Genomic DNA, 18,585 nt, shown 5'->3' on the forward strand with positions numbered 1-18,585 from the left:
TCCTGGCAGGAACCATTGGCAGCCCTGCAGAGCCAATTCACTGCTGAATGGAATAGCACTCAGTGAGGGTGTGTGGTGTTTTTAGGTCCATCAGATCAGGAAATGATTCTGCGGTCTGAATTTGAAGGACAGGAACAAGGGATGGACCTTGCCTTGCTCTCAGAATGTGAGCCAGCATTTCGCGGATTCATGGCCTGTAGATGACTTGTTTCTTTTCCTCTCCTCTCCTCTCCTCTCCTCTCCTCTCCTCTCCTCTCCTCTCCTCTCCTCTCCTCTCCTCTCCTCTCCTCTCCTCTCCTCTCCTCTCCTCTCCTCTCCTCTCCAACCCCACACTCTTCTTTTTTTTTTTTTTCTTTTTTTTTCCTGCGTTACCATTTCATTTTTTCAGTGGTTTGGGGACGGTTTGCACCTGTACATTGGCCATCCGTTCATCTGTCCTTCTCTGGCTGGATCTCCTGCTCCTGGGGCTGCATTTTCCCCAAGAATTTGGGGAATTTTTCACAAAAGTTTGGACAAATACATCCACAAATGATAATTCTACCAGAAATGATGACAAAAACATTTGGAAATGGGAAATCTCCTCCCAGAGGTTGGTGAAAACCCTTCAGATCCAAGAATTATCCCCAGAAGAAGGAATGAAAACCTTCAGAGGTAGAGGAAGGGTAAAACCTTCAGAAATAGGAATTCTCCCTCACAAAGCAGAGTGAAACACTTTGGAATCAGAATTCTCATCCAGGAATGTGGGATAAAACCCTCCAGAAATGGGAATCCTGCCCCAACACCACGGTGGGTCGGGTGCTGGTTTGGGATGTGGAGCTGGAGATGCGCACACGGGAGGGACATGTGTGTGCTGTGGGGACAGACGAGGTGCTGATGTGGGGCACATGGTGAGGACACACGTACACAGTGAGGACACGGATAGTGCAGGCACAGGGAGCAGACGTGCACTGTCCCTCTGAGTGGGTTTGGAGGGAGGTGAATCTTTCTCTGCCTCCTGAGTCGCACCTCTCCCAGTCAGCTGGGGTGGATACCACGATGGAGTCAGCCAAGGCTCGGAGCAGGAATACACATCCATTTGTGGAGAGCTTCTCTTTGAAATCAAACGGCTCCAAAGCAATGCTTTGGAACGAAGAGCTGTCCACAAAGTGTTGCTGGTCACCTCATGCGTTCCTTACCAGTCTCAGAAAGCATGCTAAGGACACACACATGCACTACTGTGCACATATACTGGTGTACACACGTGGCATCGCACAGACACAAAGGAACGGAGTTAATCACGGAGTGCACATCTGTGTACAACTGTTGTGCACATGGGATGGTGCACACGCAGGTAACATATGAACACCTGCAGTGGTACCTGTATGCAGTGCACACGTGATGGTGAGCACACACAACACAAGTGCACTCTGCATGCTGGAAACACGTGTGTGCATACAACACACACGTGTTTGTGCACACGTATGGAGGCATCAGTGGCGCCCCCCAACGGCCACCTCGGTGTAGATAACAGAGGGCTGTGGGGCGGTGGGGGGCCTGGGGGGCTGTGTGCTGGGGGTCACAGCTTGTAGCTCCAAGTAGGTCAGACCCTCGCTGTCACTGGAAGGCACCGGGGAACGCAGCTGGAATACAGAGTGCCACAATGGGGGTCCCAAATGTGATCTGGGAGGGACACCCAAGGGTGATGTTTGGGGTTCCTACTACATGGCGTGAAAGTGCCCATGGGGTCTGAGGGGTGTTTAAGGATCAGAGGGGTCAGGGGGATCAGGGGGCTCAGATCTGGGTCCAGGGTGCCTTTACGATGCGGATTCGGAGTTACTCATGGGCTGGGTTTGGGGGTGTGCTTAACATTAGGACAAAGCATGAGAGGGTGGGGAGTCCCTTGGGGTCCCCATGGACAGAGTTTTGGGGCTCTATGTGGGACTGGGAGCACTTCAAGGGTCAGACTGGGATTTGGTGCTCCCTGACCCAGTCACTCACCTGGAACTCCATGGCCTCAGGCTTTTTGGGGGGGGCACCTGTGTCAAAACACGGAGGGGAATGAGATTATGGGGGAGCCTGAGGGACGTTTGAGGGGATCTACTGAGAAATAAGGACATTTAACCCCTTCCCCACCAGGGCTCTCATCTCTCTGTGTCCGATGTCTGCGGGCAGAGAGGAGGAAGAAGATGATAAGGGCGAGGATGAAGACAAAGGCAGCAGTGCAGCCACCAACCACTGCCACCACCAGGTTCCCATGAGAACTGCCTGCAGCACCTGTGGGTTCGGAATGTGTGGGTTTCCACATCCCCAGCCACCACCTCCATGGGGACGGGAGGTGAAACAGCCACTCATGGGTGGCACCAGGTGTACCCAAATGGGGTTGAGACCCACCTGGGGGTGCAGGGGTGGGTGTCACCTCCAGCATCACGCTGTCCCCAAGGGGTGAGGACATAAAGGCGTAGCGCCAGAGGCGGTAGGAGCACCTGTAGGTGCCACTGTCAGCTGGAGTCACCCCAAAGAGGGTGAAAGTGGCTGTGTCCCCACCACTGGACTCCTGGCGCTGGAGAGGGTCTGAGCTCCCATCCTTGTGCAGGAGGAAGGTGGCCCCATAATCCTTGTTCCAGCAGCGGATGGTGACATTGGTCCCTGTTCCCACATGTTGCTCAGGGTGAAGGGAAATGCTGGATGGGGGATATGTGACATCTGCATGAGGGAGGGGACAGCAGTGGGACACGGTCCTGTGGGGAGCAGCCAGAGCCATTTGCTGTCCCCAGTGTCCTCACCTGTCAGCACCAGCTCCACGGGGTCACTCTCCACTGACACCTCGGCTGACTCAGACACCCGGTACTGACACCGATAACGACCTGCGTGTACCCGCAGTGTGCTAACAAAGGAGAACTCGGCCACGTCCTGCTCCTTCTTCTTCCTCTTGTTGTAAAACCAACCTCCTTCGTGGTACAGCCAGACCCAGGCAGCCAGCCGGGGCAGGTGGCAGCGCAGGGTGACATTGTCCCCCAGGGACACCCCCTGGCTGGGGTGCAGTGACAGGGAGGGTCGGAGCACTAGGACAGGGGACAGCAGTCAGCCTTGTCCCTGCACACCCTCCTGGGCCCCTCTGCTCTCCCCCTCCACACGCACCCCTCCCTCCGTCCCCATTCTCCCCCTGTCTCCACGCTCACCTTGCTGTGCCCTGCTCGCTGCCACCAACCACCAACCTGCAAGGGACACGGTCCTGGTCTCACACCGGGCCACCAACCCCCGCGGCACCACATCCCCATGGTCACTCACCGAGAATGAGGGCCACGGCCATTGGTTCCATGAGGCAGGAGCAGCTTGGGGACAGTGAGACTGCAGAGGGGAAAGGAAATGGCCGGAGAGCTGCTGTCAGTTCCCCTTTCTTTTTCAGGATGATATGATGTCACCTCCTGATGTGGACATATTAGCACATAGGGGTGGTTGCACTGTGGGGCCCCTCTGGGGTGCAACAATTGGAGTGATACACTCTGCACACTGCGCCTGTTGAGGTGCCCCACACGCTCTCAACCCTGGGCTGTCTTTGCTCATGGCTGCTGCAGGAGAAGCATAAAAGATGACTGGGAGGAAAATGAGGAAGAGAGAGGTAAAGATAGGAAAGAAATTGGAGAGAAGCAGAGAAGGAACGTAAGAGAAAGAGATGCAGGGAGGAAAGCAATCATGGTCCATTTTGAGGAGTTGCAGTGCTGGTGCAGAAGGGGGGATGAGAGCACTCACGCAATGATTGAAGTCACCACCTGGCAAAAAGGAGACATCAAGAAATGCAGCTTCTCTGGTGTCACAGAGTTATGTAGATAAAGCTGTGCCCGTGACAGGCCCGGAAATGTCTGGAGGTAACCTCTCAGCTCTCCCCCACGAAGGCTCCATGCCGGGACAGGTCTGAGCAGGGCCAAGCCATGGCTGCCTGGGAAATGCCAGTGCTGGGCTGCTCCCCTGTTCCTGAGGAGCTGAAAAGGGGCACTGTGTGCCCTTCCCCACCGGGAATGCCTTGGGCTCAGAACCGCACAGTGTGCGCTGTGTTGGGAGCAGAGCTGCTGACAGCCCAGAAGGAGAGGCTGTCATTCGGCACACTGCTGATGGAAGGCTGAAATCCTGGCAGGGGCCATTGGCAGCCCTGCAGAGCCAATTCACTGCTGAACGGAATAGCAGTCAGCAAGGGTGCGTGGTGCTGCCAGACCCATCAGATCAGGAAATCATTCTGCAGTCTGAATTAGAAGGACAGGAACAAGGGATGGACCTTGCCTTGCTCCCAGGATATGGGACAGCATTTTTGAGTCTGACTGAATCTACTGACACACAGAGGCAGTGTGCGGAACCCATATACCTCGTGAAGGAGTCAGCCTTCTCCTTGTCTGTAGTTTCCAGCCTGCTTGCATTACTCACTGTTGGGTTTGCCCTCCTGGGCTTTCCTTTTCAGGTTGACAGCCCTGTCGAAGCCTTCCTTGTTCTTCTTTGCACCACTCACCATGTCCAGTTCCATCAGGGCCTTGGCCTTCCTGCCCCCAGCCCCACACAGACCAGCACCAGCACCACCCTCCTGCCAGGCTCCCTGGCCCTGCTGACACTGCCTGTGCATCTGCTCCTTGCTCTCCACTTTGACCAGCAGGTCCCGCTTCAGCCATGCTGCTCTCTTGCCTTCCTTTCCAGACTGCCTGCACTGAAGATGGAGAGCTCTTGTGCCCTGAGCAAAGCGGCCTTACACATCTGACAGCTCTGCTCCTCTCCCTGTCCTTGAGGACAGATTCCCAGCTGTGTGGGCTGCTTTCCATCACTCTGTTACTTACCTGCCCATCCGTCCAGCCATCCATCCATCCACCCAAAAATACTCCGTTCAGTCCCCACATCCACCATCCAGCCCCATAAATGTCACCCATCCCCAAAAATCTCCATCCCCTCTGAAACCTCCATCCAGCTCCTAAATCTCCATGCAACTCTGATCTCTACAGGCAGGCACAATCTCTGCATCCAGGCCCACAAGGCTCCATTCAGACCCAAAGCCTCCAACCAACCCAACATTTCTATCCAGCCCCAAACCTCCATCGAGACTGCAGATCTTTCATGCAGCTCCCAGATCTCCCTGTGGCCCTTAAAGTCTCCATCCAGCCCCACAAAATCTTCCTTATGGACTCCATAATCTCCATCGAGCTCACAAACTCTCCAGCATTTCCTCTTTCATCACCAAAAGGGGGAAGTCGCTCTCCTGCCCTTCCCCTCACTGCTGCTCCCACACACAGCCCTCCCACGCACAGACTTTCTCTTCTCCCCCAGTTTATGGCTAATCCCTATGTCATGGAGCTATTTAGATCAATCTAGATCAATCTATGCTCATGACAAGGCGGCAATAGGCCCATGGGCCCAGTTTCACGCAAAAAAATGGGAAGGGAAAGGGGAAACGGGTAGGGGAACGGGAGCTGGGCTCAGAGAGGGAATGAGAATGGAACAGCGGCAATGATCTAAGGAAGAATACTTACTTTGCTGGCCATGATATCGGAATGCAAGATAACACAAAGTAATACAATCTAATTGAAATTGAGGGTAATAAATCAAACAAAACAAGAGAGAGAAAGTTTCCAAAACTAAAAGGCCTACTTGAGTGAGGGCGCATGGCTTGGAAGCACACCCAGCCCTCTGCGTGGCTACCAGAGAGAGAGAGAGCCGACAGAGCCCGATCCCGTGACTTCTGTGCCGTATCTTCCTTCGCTGACCGTGAGGTCCTCTGGGATATGCAGTTCTTCTTCTCTTCTGAGAAGCAGGTATCTGGAAGGTTGTCAATCCACGGACCTGGAGTACTAACCCTTTAATTACCCGTGCTCTCCATGCTGTTATGATGTGGAATACCAATAAAATGCAGAATTACTAAACCATGACACCATGGCAGGGAGGAGCTAGGCCCTTCCCATCCTCACACCTTCCTGCTCGGGAAGTCAGATGAGAAAGAGGAGTTAACTGTCTGAGATAAGGAGAAAACCCTTTTACTCAAAATGGTAAAGAAGTATGATATAACCCAATTTAAAAGGAATCAATAGTAATATATCACACCAAAGGGAAAGGGAAAATATCTCCTAACTGTGCTGTGAGGTCAGGCAGAGCAGAAAGAGAAGGAATGTCCTCCCATCACCATCTCACTGCCTTCCTGGAGACCACATGGGACGAAGGCTGGTAATTATTGTCGCTGTGAATTTCCAGCCTTACAAGGTGGTGCAGAACGAACCTGTTCCCACTGATGGTACATGGAGCTGAGCCATCTGTTTTGCTGCCTTATCTGCAACAGTGGGACATCAATTCTACTTCCTTATCTTCACTTGGCAACAAGTTTTGCGGCCTCCGCATTTCCTTCTTGAGCTTCCAATTACACAAGCCTGCTGTCCTTCAGCTTGAATCCGCCCCAGGTCTGCAAAAGGCTGTTCTCACAGTATGGAAAAGCTGTTCTCATGATTCAGGTTGAGAGGTCATCAGATGGCCATCATGCATGGATTGCAAACAGGTACAAAAACTGCACACCCTCTGAAAGCAGATCTAACCCTCGTGCAGATGGTTCTGCAAACTGTGCTGTGCTATCCGTGCATGCAAGCACACCTTTGGCTCAACTTCCAGTTCAGCTTGCAAACTCCTTATCACCGCTCTCAGTGACTCAGTTCCTCATTTGGTTTGCTGCGCAACACATCTATCTTCCTGCACTGCTATCACTGTGCCACCTCAAACTCCACAATGGAGCTGCCACAGAGCTCAGACATGGCTCTAACAAGAATCCTTCTTTCTCAACTCAGGTTATAGCCCTTCTGGATTCCTCTTGCTCTTTATCCAGGGCATTCTGCCCATGATGCCAAGGAAAATGTCCCGTCCCACTCGGTGAGTTGGGAGAAAGGTGAATCTTAGGAATCTCTCAAACCGGGCACTCCTTTCTGAACCCAACTGTCCCTGGATTCCTCCTGGCAGGTGGAACTGGAATTGCCAGAGTTGGTCAGCCAATTCCTCCACCACTTGCTCCTCATTCCAAACACCATTCCGGATCATCATTCTGAACACCATTCTACACCACCTCCAGCACAGTTCATTCCCTCCCATACTGTATACCTCTTTCCCTGCTGCTCTCCCGTCACCACCTCACACAGCTCCCCTCAGAGTTCCATTTCTCACCCGATGCCATACGCTGTGAGATATCCCTTTGGCAGTGCAGGTCCGCTGGCCTGCTGCTGTCCCCTCCCAGCTCCTGGTGCCCTCCAGCCCCTCGCTGGCAGCACAGGGTGAGAAGCTGAGAAGCGGAACCATCTGTGGCTCTGTGCAGCACTGCTCAGCTACAACTGAACCATGGCTGTGCCATCAGCATTGGTGTTCCTGTGCTGGACAGGGGCTGATTGCCCACCCTGGTGCAGGGAGATGGTGCCCTGATAACCCTGGTTCCAGCACTGGATGCTGATGTTTGTCCCTACCTCCACCTGTTCCTCAGGCGTTGGGGAAATGCTGGATGGGGGGTATTTGGATCTACGTACAGAGAGAAGACAGTTATGGGACACAGCCCCACAGCGCTGCACCTCCTATTTTTGTACATTTACGCCAATTTTGGGGCTCCCCACCACCACACAGCAGACGTTTGCTGTTCAGGAAACACCACATTTCCTCCAGTGTCACCGCTGCCCCATAGGACACCCCCTTGAAGTGACCACCCCTCTGCACCCACCCTACACACCTGTGGGGTGTCCCATAAAAAGTGCACCCCCCCCCCTCATTTTTTTCTCCCCCAAATCTCCCTCAAGTAGTGTCGCTCAGCCTAGGGGGCGTCCCCAGCCCATGACAAAGGAGAAAGGGCCTCTGCGGAGAGTGGCCCCCAAGTGTGGCCCCACCCCTGTCAGTTCCTCACTTAACCTATGGGGCAGGACCCAGCTCCCCACAGACACTGAGGCAAACAGAGGAGGTGAGCACATGGGGGGTTCCTGGTGGGCTGAGGGATGTGGGGCAGTAGTGCGGCACTGGGGAAAGGTGAAGAGACGTGGGGTTATCGGGTGGGATATGGGGTCATGGGACTCATAGTGGCAGGATGTGGGGTTGTGGTAGTATGGGTTAGAGATATGGGATCATGGTGCTCTGTATCTTGATACAAGGCCAACGGGCTGGACATGGGGCAAGCGGACAGCATGTGGAGCTCTGGGGTGGGATGGGGGTTCATGGGGCTGTGGGGCTGTGGGGCAGGAAATATGGCTGTGGGGTAGCAGGGAGGGTTTTGTGGTGGGGCATGAGGTTTTGATGAGTTGTGGGGTGTGGAGAGCTGTGGGAAAGTGGTGGGATTTGGGGGCAGTGATGGGTTTCCAGATGGGGAGGCTCAGTGCCCTGCTCCTCGTCTTCTCACTCTGAGCAGGAAATGCATTAATCAACCAAACTAAATCCTTATGGGGGCAGCACTCTCCTGTGGGTGTGGAGGAAGCTGTGCGGCCTCACCTCATAACCTCATGACTCCACACTGTACCCCATAACCACTAACCCCATGTTCCTGCCCCACAGCCCCGTGCTTCCATATTCATCCCCACAGCTCTGTGCCCCACTGCCTTCCCTCCCTCCATCCTCATCCTCATTGCTTTAGGAATGGTATGAGCCCATATCCTGCCCCATAATCGCATATCATGCCCCATGACACCAAATCTCACCCCATGTCCTGCCCCACAGATCCATATCCTGCTTCATAGCTTTCTGCCCACAGCCCCGGAGCCTTCCTCCTGCTGTGCTCATTCTCATCTCTTCGGGATTACTAGGACCACAAACACCTTCCCATAGCCCCATATCAGGCTTCATCACCCCATACCTCTCCCCCCTGCCCCATATCATGCCCCGTAGCTCCACATCCAACCCCATATCCTCATTGCCTGTCCCATACGCCCAGAAATTGACTTATCACCCCACGGCCCCAATTGTGCCCCATAGCTCTGCCTCATAGCCCCTTCACTCCATAGTCCAACCCATAGCTCTGCTATCACCCCTTAGCTCATCCTATAGCCCCAGTTTGATACCATGGCCCATCCTGTAGCCCCAGTATGACCCCCTAGCCTGCCCTACAGCTCTGTGCCCTTTGTCCCACAGCCCTCCTCTCGCCATGCTCGTCTTTGCTGTCCACGCGCTGACCTTCGCCGTGGGATTTCCTGCCAACGTCTTCACCTTCCTCACCCTCCTCATCAAAATCTGGTGTCACCGTCCTCATCCCCACCTCACCGCTGCCGACCTCCTCCTCCTCAACCTCATCACTGCCGACCTGCTTGTCCTCCTCTTCCTCCCCTTCAAGATGGCCGAAGAGGCAGCCTTGATGATTTGGCCCTTCCCCACAGCGCTCTGCCCCATAGCAAACTTCTGCTTCTTCTCCAGCATCTACCTCAGCACTCTCTTTATGGCTGCCCTCAGTGTGGAGCGCTACTTTGGGGTCGTGTTCCCGCACCGCTACAACCGGCGCCGGAGGTTATGGCGGACGATGGCTGCCAGTGCCATCCTTTGGGTGATGGCATTGTCCCATTGTTCCATCATCTTTGTGGCAGAATATCACAGAGAGTTTGGGATCAATGGGTCTGTGGCGGATGGGGAAGGTGGTTTGGGAGTGAATGTGACCAAGACCAGGGAATCCGGGATCCGCAGGATCTCCAGCCCCAACACCAACTGCAACATCTCCAGCCTCAAATCCTCTGCCTGCACAACCCCAAACACACCCCACATCCCCACCACCACCCCGTGGACTTCCCAGAATGCCTCTGAGACCCAACCAAGCCTGGGCTACCACTGCTACGATGACTTCTCTCAAGCCCAGCTGCACTTTGTCCTCCCACTGCGCCTTTCTCTCTTCCTCATCCTCTTCCTCATCCCCTCTGCCATCACCATGTTCTGCTACATTGGCCTCATCCGTGCCCTCCTCACTCGACCCCAAATCCCGCTGCAAAAGAAGTACCGCACTGTGGGGCTGGCTGTGGTCACCATGGTCAACTTTGGGATCTGCTTTGGACCCTACAACATCTCGCATGTGGTGGGCTTTGTGCAGCAGCGCAGCCCTGAGTGGAGGCCCTACGCTCTGCTCCTCACCACCCTCAGCGCTGCGCTCGACCCCTTCATCTTCTATTTCTCCTCCAGTGCAGTGCGGAGGGCGGTCAGTGGGATGGTGGGAGCAATTTGGGGCACAGTGTGTGGGTTTTGGGGTTGGTGTTGGCAGAGACAATGAGCCCCAACCTGGAGGAGGTTATGGGGTAAATGAGGTTCTTGTGATTGGAGTGGGCTTAATGGGGTAGGAGGTCAGAAATGGGGATGCTTCCAGATTCCTTGTGGTCAGCGTGGTCCCGCAGACGTGTCCAATGTTTGTGGGTCAACCAATTCTTGGTCAGTGTATCATTGTCCCATGGGGTTGGGGTCAGCATGGAAACATGGTAGAGATCAGTGGGGTCAATGAGATCCCATCGATGTGACCAGTGTGGTCAATGCAGAATCGTGAGTGTGACTTAATGTTGTCCCCGATGTCCAATGGGGTTGGGATCAATGTGGACCAAAGGATCAATGTGGACCCAGCGTTGCTTCATCCCCACTGTCCCCAATTCCTTCTGTGTCCCCCATGTCTGCAGTGCCCATAATATCCAGGAATGTCCCCAGTTCCTCCAATGTCCCCAGTGTCCCCAGTGCCCTCAGTGCCCTCAGTGCCCCCAGTAATCCCAGTGTCCTGACAGCTGGCAATAACTTCAGGGCCATCAGCACTTCATGGAGATCCCTCAGCACACAGCCCCTCTCTCCATGGAAAGCGGCTGTTCCCAGATCAGAGGACATCTGCGGCCTGAAAGCAGAGTGCCAGCAGCCCACCTCGATCAGGATGTGCCCTGTACCCTGTAGAGCTGATCATAGGTGCAATAACAAGGCAAAAGTACTAATTAAAACCTATTCAGCAGTCATGTATTTGTCTCAGAGTTCCTGGTCTCGTGGCAGTGACAGCCACGAGAGCATCGCTCCCCACACTGCGGAGATCAGCTCACCCATCAGCTGCCTCCCAAACAACACATCTGGATGCGGTCTCTACGAGGCTGAAAGCTCTTCCCCAAAATCAGTGCTGGTCTCTAGAGTGTGCGCACCCCAGAACTTGCCCATGCAGGTCTGCAGCAGCTGGGACTGCCTGAGCCTGCACCCAGGTCATTGCCTAGGCAAAGTGGTCAGCTCCACGCCTCCAGACCCCCTTCAGATAGGAGACAAGGGTGGCTGTCGTAGGGGACTCCTCCTGAGGGGAACAGAGGCTCTGACACATCAGCCAGACTCTACCCGTAGGGAAGTGTGCTGCCCTCCTGGGGCCCTGCTCAGGGACATCACCAGGACACTCCCTGCTCCGGTTCACCCCTCTGGCTGTTCTCCCTTACTGATGGGTCAGGCTGGCAGTGATGCAGTCACTGAGAGAAGGCTGAGGGCCATGCAAAGGGTGTTCAGGGCCCTGGGGTGGTCAGTGGGCAGAGTGGGAGTACAGGTGGAGTTCTCCTCTGTCCCCTCAGTGGCAGCGAGGGATACTGAGAGGACTGGGAGAACTCATCTGATAAATGCGTGGCTGAGAGGTCGGTGCCACGGCAGGAATTCTGTTTTTTCTGACCACGGGGCGGTGTACTCTGAGCTGGGCTGATGGCTGCAGGTGGATCCCAGCTGTGTGAAAGGGGGAAGCGGATCTCAGACCAGGAGCTGGTGGGGCTCACTGAGAGGGCTTTAAACTGGCGGCCTTTTGGGGAAAGCGTGAGACACGGAGGGGTGACAGACTGTGTCGGGCGCCCCAACTGGGGATGTGTGCAGTGCTCTGTGTGTGTCACCACTGGGTGCCCTCAGTACCACCACCCACTTGGGGACCACAAATACCACATGAGGAGACGACATCACAGCATGCTGTCCACAAGAGGAACTGACAGCAGCTCTTCGGCCACTTCTTTTCTCTGCTGCAGACTCGCTGTCCCCAAGCTGCTCCTGCCTCATGGCACCAATGGCAGTGGCCCACATCCTCGGTGAGTGACAATGGGGACGTGGTACCACGGGGGTTGGTTGCCCTGTGTGGGACCAGGACCGTGTCCCTTGCAGGTTGGTGGCTGGTGGCAGCAAGCAGGGCACAGCAACGTGAGTATGGGGACAGGGGGAGAATGGGGACAGAGGGAGGGGAGTGTGGTCAGGGGAGAACAGAGGGGCCGCGGAGGGTGTGCAGGGACAAGGCTGACTGCTGTCCCCTTTCCTAGTGCCCCGACCCTCCCTGTCGCTGCACCCCAGCCAGGGGTTGTCCCTGGGGGACACTGTCACCCTGCGCTGCCACCTGCCCCAGCCGGCTGCCTGGGTTGAGCTCTGTCAGGATGGACTTTTGAGATCCTACAAGGACATGGACAAGCATCAGGTCATGGCTGAGTTCTCCTTGGTTTGTGTAAAGCTGGAAGATGCAATGAAGTATTGGTGCCAGTATTGGGTTTTGGAGCCACCGGGGGTATCAGAGAAGAGCGTCCCCATTGAATTGGTGGTGACAGGTGAGGGTTATGGGGCAAGCAGATGGGCCTGGGCATTCTCCACAGGGCCATGTCCCATCTCTGTTATCTCCCTGCATTCAGATCATCGATATTCCCCACCTAACATTTCCATGAACCAGGAAAAAATTGTGGAAGTGGGGACCAATGTCACCATCCAGTGCTGCAATCAGGGCTATGGGGGCATCATCTTCTTGCACAAGGACGGGCACTCAGCCCCTGTCCAGCACCAGGACCCCCGTGGTGGGGGCACAGCCACCTTCATCCTTGTTGCGGTGACCCCAGCTGACAGTGGCACCTACAGATGCTCCTATCGCCCCAAGGCCTCCCTCTTTGTGTCCTCACCCCTTGGGGACAGCGTAACGCTGGAGGTGACATCCACACCTGCACGCCCAGGTAGGTACAAGCCCCTCATTTGCTTGCCCCCCGTGCTGCCCATGGGTGGCAGTGTCATCACATCCCTTCCCCATGGAGCTGATGCTGGGGATGAACACACCCAAGTACCTGTACCCCACAGGTGCTGAGTTGGTGTCCCGTGGGAACCTGGTGGTGGCAGTGGTGAGGGGCTGCGCTGCTGTCCTCATCTTTGGCCTCGGCGTCTTCTTTGTCATCGATGCCCGCAGCCTCTGGATACGGAGAGATGAGAGTCTGGGTGGGGAAGGGATTTAATGGCTTTGATCTCCTGTACATCTCCTACACATCTCCCCCGTCTTTCTCTTCCTCTCCTTCCATTCTTCTCTAGAATCCACCAGGTGGGTCCACAATACATTGCCTATCGATTCCCTCAGATGTTCCCTGTCCCCATCCCATCTCCTATAAATCCCCCCATGTATCCCCTGCCTCCCCTTCCAGACCCTATAAATTATCTAGTCCCAGTCATCTTGTGCGTCTGTGTCCATCCTTTACTGATCCACTGTAAATCCACCCAAGTGTTACCTGCCTCCTCTTGCATCCCCTGTTTATTCTCACAAGTGCAACAAGTTTCACACCCCCTTCATCCCCCATAACCCCACAATGCTCCCCTTCTGTTTTGACTCCAGTGCCTACCCACAAATTCCTGAGGCTGAGCAGTTCCAGATAAGTCTTTGGGTCAAGGACCCCTGATCCCAGCCTGTTCCTGGGCACCCCATACTCCACCTGGAACCCAAATCCCTGCCCATGAGGACCCCAGGATCCCCCAGATGTGATGGCTTACTCTAACCTTGTGTGATGCCCCAAAATCCTGACCAGGGGGAAGCACAAATCTGCATTGTGGAGATCCCCGAGGGCCCAAAACAAAGTCCTTGCACCAACTGGGGAAAACACAGCCATAAACATCCCCCTGACAGTGTGGGCAATCCATACAATGTAATAGGACTCCCAAAAGGCACACATATTTACTCGCAATATCGGACCAGTGTTACCCCAAATCAAAGTCCCCCCACAACCCCAAACACACCATCACTGACCACACCCACACACTTACAACAGAGCTGTCCCTCCTCACAGCCATACTGAGGAACCCCACAGTGGTTCTCCACCGTCTCCAGTTGCAGGAGAATGGCTCAAAGAGCAAGGACATTGTGAGTACGAGTGCTGCGTGCACTACCCAGGCTATGAGACCTTGAAGCTGTCAAAGCAAAAAGAAAAGCTGAGGCTGCAGTTAAGATAAGGGGGAAGCTAGCCTGGGGAGAGACTAAGGCAATGGAATGTGAGGAACGGTGTGAAAAGCCGTGTGATGATTAATGCTGGACCAATAGCTTTGCGAGCAAGACGCCTGATTTCTGTATGCTAACCAATCATGAGCTGTTTATCTCCATGTGCACCCTGTATTTCTGTATAACTATGAGCTGATTTGGGCAATAAATCAAAGCTCCACCATTACTTCTATGAAGACATGTGGTTTGTTTCGGGCAACCCTCCTTCAAGTGTTGCCCAAACAGGGACCCGGGAAAGCCGCACAAGTTGCCACCGTGGTTCGACGTGGAGGCAGCGGGACGCTCGAGAGTTGTCACAGCGGTTTGATGTGGAGGCAACGGGAGCGGGGAAGGTTGCTGCGGGTAAGTGCTGTTTGCCAAGAGGACAGTAGCTCAGAGCGTCATGTGCCGAGAGGACAACGACTCAGACCCGCAGTGGGGTGAGTGCCATGTGCCAAAAAGGATAACAACTCGGGTAGGAAGATTGCGCAGCTTCCTCCTCCGCTACTTGCTGCTTGCATGGATGTGGAATTTGCAGCTGCACAGACACTGCTTCTTAGTATCCTCACTAAGCGAGGGGAGACAGTGAAGGACAAAGACCTAGCTAAGCTAGTAACGTGGGCCCGAGAACAGGGGTTCTTGAAGGCTCCTCCGCTCATTTTCATAGTGGAAGAATGGCACGAAACTGGGGACTGCATGTGGGACACATCCATTCAGGGCAAGGCGAAGGAGACTACAGCCCTAGGCGCTGTAGTCACAAATTGTGATTAATACTCTTAAGACTATGAGAGCGGAGGCGAAAGTGGCTGCCTCTGCTACCCAAGTTATAGCCGCTCCTGCAAAGACAGGGTCCTCTAATTTCCCCAAGAGCTGCTCTCATCTTTTCAATCTCTTTAGAGGACCAATGGCAGTGAGGGGCCTGGCGGGGTCAAGGCAGTGTTCATCCATGGCGAAATTGTTGAGGGGTGGGAGCAGGGGCCTCCGCAGACCACGCTGCGTCAGCACCTCCCGAGGAGGAAGCTCCTTCTCAGCCGGCTGCGGCGACTGGCATTAAGATGTGGAACTACATCGCGACAGAGAGCAAGGGGGCATGGCGAGCCGGCCGACGCTGTATCCACCCCTGCCAACCTCTGAGCCTCCTCCCACTGCGGATCTGCCAACCTCCAAGCCTCCTTCCGCTGCTGATCTGCAGCATGTCCCTCTGCCAGTTAGTGGAGACGAGGAGTCTGACTCGGAGGCAGACTTATTCCCCCCTGAACGTCATCAAGTTTCTATGGCAACGCCAGGACAACCTACAGTAACTGAATTAGGGAGACAAAGCAACAAAGCCATACAGAAGCTAGAGGGTCGACGGGACCACGCGCTGAATTTAGTCCCTATAAAACCGGCCCAATCGGTGCAACAACTGGTTAAGCAAATCCTGGCTGTGGACTCCTGTGTTCCAAAGCCATCCTCTGGTCCTCTGTCTCATTATACTGTGGCAGAAGGGGCTCCAGTAACAGGACGGAGATGGACTGGCATAATTTGGGATGCCATTCTGGAAGGTGAGTGGCAAACAGTAGGTGCACTTGCCTGTCCACTCATGCAGAGTCCCCAAGGACCGCAATATGAGCAACACGAGTGGAAAGTTTTGCAGCAAGCGAAAAAGACTGTAGGAGAGAATGGGATAAAGTCTGATGTGGCGCGAATGATGCTTGATTGGCTATTTACTGTTGATGTTAATTCCCCGATGGACTGTGCTAATCTGGCTAGGCTGTTGTTAACTCCTTCTCAAGTTATTATTTGGCAACGGGAGTGGGAACACTTAGCGCGGGTGGAGGCTGGGCGTCCGCGTAACCAGGGGGATGTCTTGTATGGGATTAATCCTGACATGATAACGGGTTTGGGAGCATATGGGAATATGGCAGCACAGTTAACATATCGTTCGCAACTGCATTACTTGGCAGCTCAGTTGACTAAGATGGCCTTTAATGCTGTGCCTGACATGCAACCTTGGCCATCGTTCGCTGCCACTCAGCAGGGCCCAACCGAGCCAAATCCACCATTTTTGGACAGGCTGTGGAAGGCTCTTGCCAGTCAAACAGAGATGTCCGAGGAAGCTAAACAGAGCATGTTTTAGCTGCTTGTAGTTGAGAATGCTAATCTCCCTATGAAGCGACTGCTGGCTACACTCCCAGAAGATGCTGGGGTTGGAGAAATGTTGGATCTTGCTAGTAGGGCAGAGCAACAGCGTAGTGGGCAAGTTATGGCAAATGCCATGGCACAAGCCATCCAACCCACTGCGAGGCTGCTTGCAGCAGCTGTGACGAGAATAAGTGGGAAGGATGGAGGGCAGAAACCGGGGATATGTTTCCGCTGAGGGCAGAAAGGTCATTTTCACTGTGCCTGTCGCACCAAGGTCTGGTGTGAGAAGTGGCATGGGCCCTCGCCAGGTGGCGAGATCAGTGTGTAAATTTGGTATCAGATGCCTTATACGTGGTAGGAGTAGTGCTGCGTATAGCGCAAGCTTTGATTAAGCTCCCCCAGGACCCAAGACTAGCTCAACTCTTCTTGCAGGTTAAGCGGGCAAGAGATGATCGCTGTGTGCCTTGTAGCATCCTGCATATCAGGAGTCACCTAGGGACCCAGGGTCTAGGAGAGGGCAACGCTTGTGCTGATGCACTTGTCAGTCCACTACTACATGCCCCCAGGATTCCTTTCAGGCCGCAAGAAGCAGCCGTAACATGTTCCATCAGTTGGCTAAGGCACTGAGGCGCCAGTTCGGCCTGACGGGTACAGAAGCAAAGGGCATTGTGCGGGCATGCTCTCAGGGTTCACAGCACGGGTCTAGCCTAGGTCTGGGAGTCAATCCAAAGGGTTTACAAGCCTGTGGGATTTGGCAGGTGGATGTCACTCACGTGCCAGAATTTGGGAGGTTAAAGTATGTACATGTATCCACTGATACCTTTTCTAGAATGCTGTGGGCTACAGCACAGGCTGGTGAAAAGGCAGCCCATGTGGTGAGGCATTTGACAGCTTGCTTTGCAGTCATGGGTGTGCCTCAGGAGATAAAAACGGATCATGGTCCGGCGTACACAGGTGGTTGGGTTCACAGGTTCTTGCAGATGTGGGGGGTAAAGCATGTCACTGGAATCCCTCCTAGTCCCACGGGTCAAGCAATGATAGAAAGAGCTCATAGAACTGTTAAAGAATACCTAACGAAACAGAAGCAGGAGGAAGAGATTGATCCAGTCGTGAGATTATCACGAGTCCTTTTTACCCTTCACTTCCTTAGCCTAGTAGGAGATGCAGAATTAGCTCCTGTAATTATACATCATAGTCAGATTCATATGCAGTCTACTCCCTCAGAGAAGGTTCAATATAGGAACCCTACCACTGCCATGTGGGAGGGTCCTGCTCCGCTACTGTTTAACAGTAGAGGTTATAGTTGTGTCTCCCCAGGATCTGGCCCATTATGGGTTCCCAGTAAATGAACCAAACCAGTCCTGAACATCAACAACCCATCTCAACCCGACGACTACAACAGCGACTCCGGCGAGCAATAGCCGCGTGGTGTACAGACATCATCCATAGTGCCGCGACTGCCAGGCTGCGACCGGTATTCCCTCAGCAGATGGCAGAAAACATCTCATCGGGAAGGCCTCTTGGCCACTGGGAACTGCCAGGAGCAATTAGCGGTTACAAGAATCAGAAGTGCACTAATTGTGGGGTCGGGTACAGTTATTGATCCAGTGCGGGGGCTGTGGTATTTTTACTCATCGGGATACTGAAAACTGTAGGTAAAACTGGTGTGCCGTGTGGTCTTAGCTTACTGACGAGGAACGCTTTGTAGAAGTGTGTAGCACAAATCTAGTGCGTTCTTATAGACAGTGATTGGTGTGCTGATAAGCGTGCCTTGCTTACTGTAATGCTCGCAAAGAAATGGTTCAAGATGTGATTCCTACTACCTGGCTTGTGCCAAAAGAAAAAGGGGAAATTGTAGGAGAGTGGCTCAGGGAGCAAAAATTTGTGAGCTCAAGTGCTATGTGCACAGCCCAGGCTATGAGACCTTGAAGCTGTCAAAGCAGGAAGAAGAACAAAGGCTTCAGTTAAGATAAGGGGGTAGCTAGCCTGGGAAGAGATCAAGACAGAGGAATGCGAAGAACAGTGAAAAAAGCCGTGTGATGATTAATGCTGTACAAATAGCTAGCGAGCAAGATGCGTGATTTCTGTGTGCTAACCAATTATAGGATGCTGTGTGCACCCTGTATTTCTATATAAGTATGGGCTGATTCTGGCAATAAAAACCCCTTTAGATGTTTCCACCATTACTTCTGTGAAGATGCGTGGATTCATTCAGGCCGCCTTCCTCGAGTTTGCCATCCTGGGCTTTCCTTTTCAGGTTGACAGCCCTGTCGAAGCCTTCCTTGTTCTTC

General features: G+C 53.9%; 3 protein-coding genes across 4 annotated transcripts; 2 read left to right on the top strand and 1 right to left on the bottom strand.

Annotated features, from left to right (window-relative positions):
- Positions 1 to 652: 652 nt before the first annotated feature.
- Positions 653 to 4,492, bottom strand: LOC112531163 (platelet glycoprotein VI-like). The gene is made up of 7 exons (XM_040654000.1): positions 4,396 to 4,492; positions 3,159 to 3,356; positions 2,763 to 3,041; positions 2,371 to 2,682; positions 2,113 to 2,253; positions 1,978 to 2,015; positions 653 to 1,619 (listed from the first exon to the last, which is right to left on the bottom strand). The coding sequence occupies exons 1-7, from the start codon at positions 4,490 to 4,492 to the stop codon at positions 1,470 to 1,472; spliced, it is 1,215 nt and encodes a 404-aa protein (XP_040509934.1). The 3' UTR covers positions 653 to 1,469.
- Positions 4,493 to 7,895: 3,403 nt separating this feature from the next.
- GR42L5 (G-protein coupled receptor 42-like 5) lies at positions 7,896 to 10,908 on the top strand. Of its 2 annotated transcripts, XM_046904775.1 has the most exons (2): positions 7,896 to 7,924; positions 9,082 to 10,908. In XM_046904775.1, the coding sequence occupies exon 2, from the start codon at positions 9,095 to 9,097 to the stop codon at positions 10,196 to 10,198; it is 1,104 nt and encodes a 367-aa protein (XP_046760731.1). In that variant the 5' UTR covers positions 7,896 to 7,924; positions 9,082 to 9,094; the 3' UTR covers positions 10,199 to 10,908.
- A 1,312-nt stretch (positions 10,909 to 12,220) lies between these two features.
- LOC121107888 (T-cell-interacting, activating receptor on myeloid cells protein 1-like) lies at positions 12,221 to 13,372 on the top strand (the record flags this gene model as incomplete). The annotated part of the gene is made up of 3 exons (XM_040654506.1): positions 12,221 to 12,497; positions 12,579 to 12,890; positions 13,012 to 13,372. Coding segments are annotated over 3 exons (741 nt in total), but the record flags the coding sequence as incomplete, so codon positions are not given.
- Between the last annotated feature and the right edge of the window lie 5,213 nt (positions 13,373 to 18,585).

Source organism: Gallus gallus, chromosome 31 (assembly GCF_016699485.2).
Source record: "Gallus gallus isolate bGalGal1 chromosome 31, bGalGal1.mat.broiler.GRCg7b, whole genome shotgun sequence".
In the NCBI taxonomy this organism is placed as follows: domain Eukaryota; kingdom Metazoa; phylum Chordata; class Aves; order Galliformes; family Phasianidae; genus Gallus; species Gallus gallus.

Excerpts from the sequence above, each read along its gene's own strand:
- LOC112531163 (XM_040654000.1), bottom strand. The coding sequence starts at position 4,492 with ATGGAACTGGACATGGTGAGTGGTGCAAAGAAGAACAAGGAAGGCTTC. Across the intron at positions 3,357-4,395 it reads CCAGGAGGGCAAACCCAACA|TCTCCGGCCATTTCCTTTCC; the intron begins GTGAGTAATGCA and ends ACTGACAGCAGC. Across the intron at positions 2,683-2,762 it reads CGTGGAGCTGGTGCTGACAG|ATGTCACATATCCCCCATCC; the intron begins GTGAGGACACTG and ends TCCCTCATGCAG.
- GR42L5 (XM_046904775.1), top strand. The coding sequence starts at position 9,095 with ATGCTCGTCTTTGCTGTCCACGCGCTGACCTTCGCCGTGGGATTTCCT.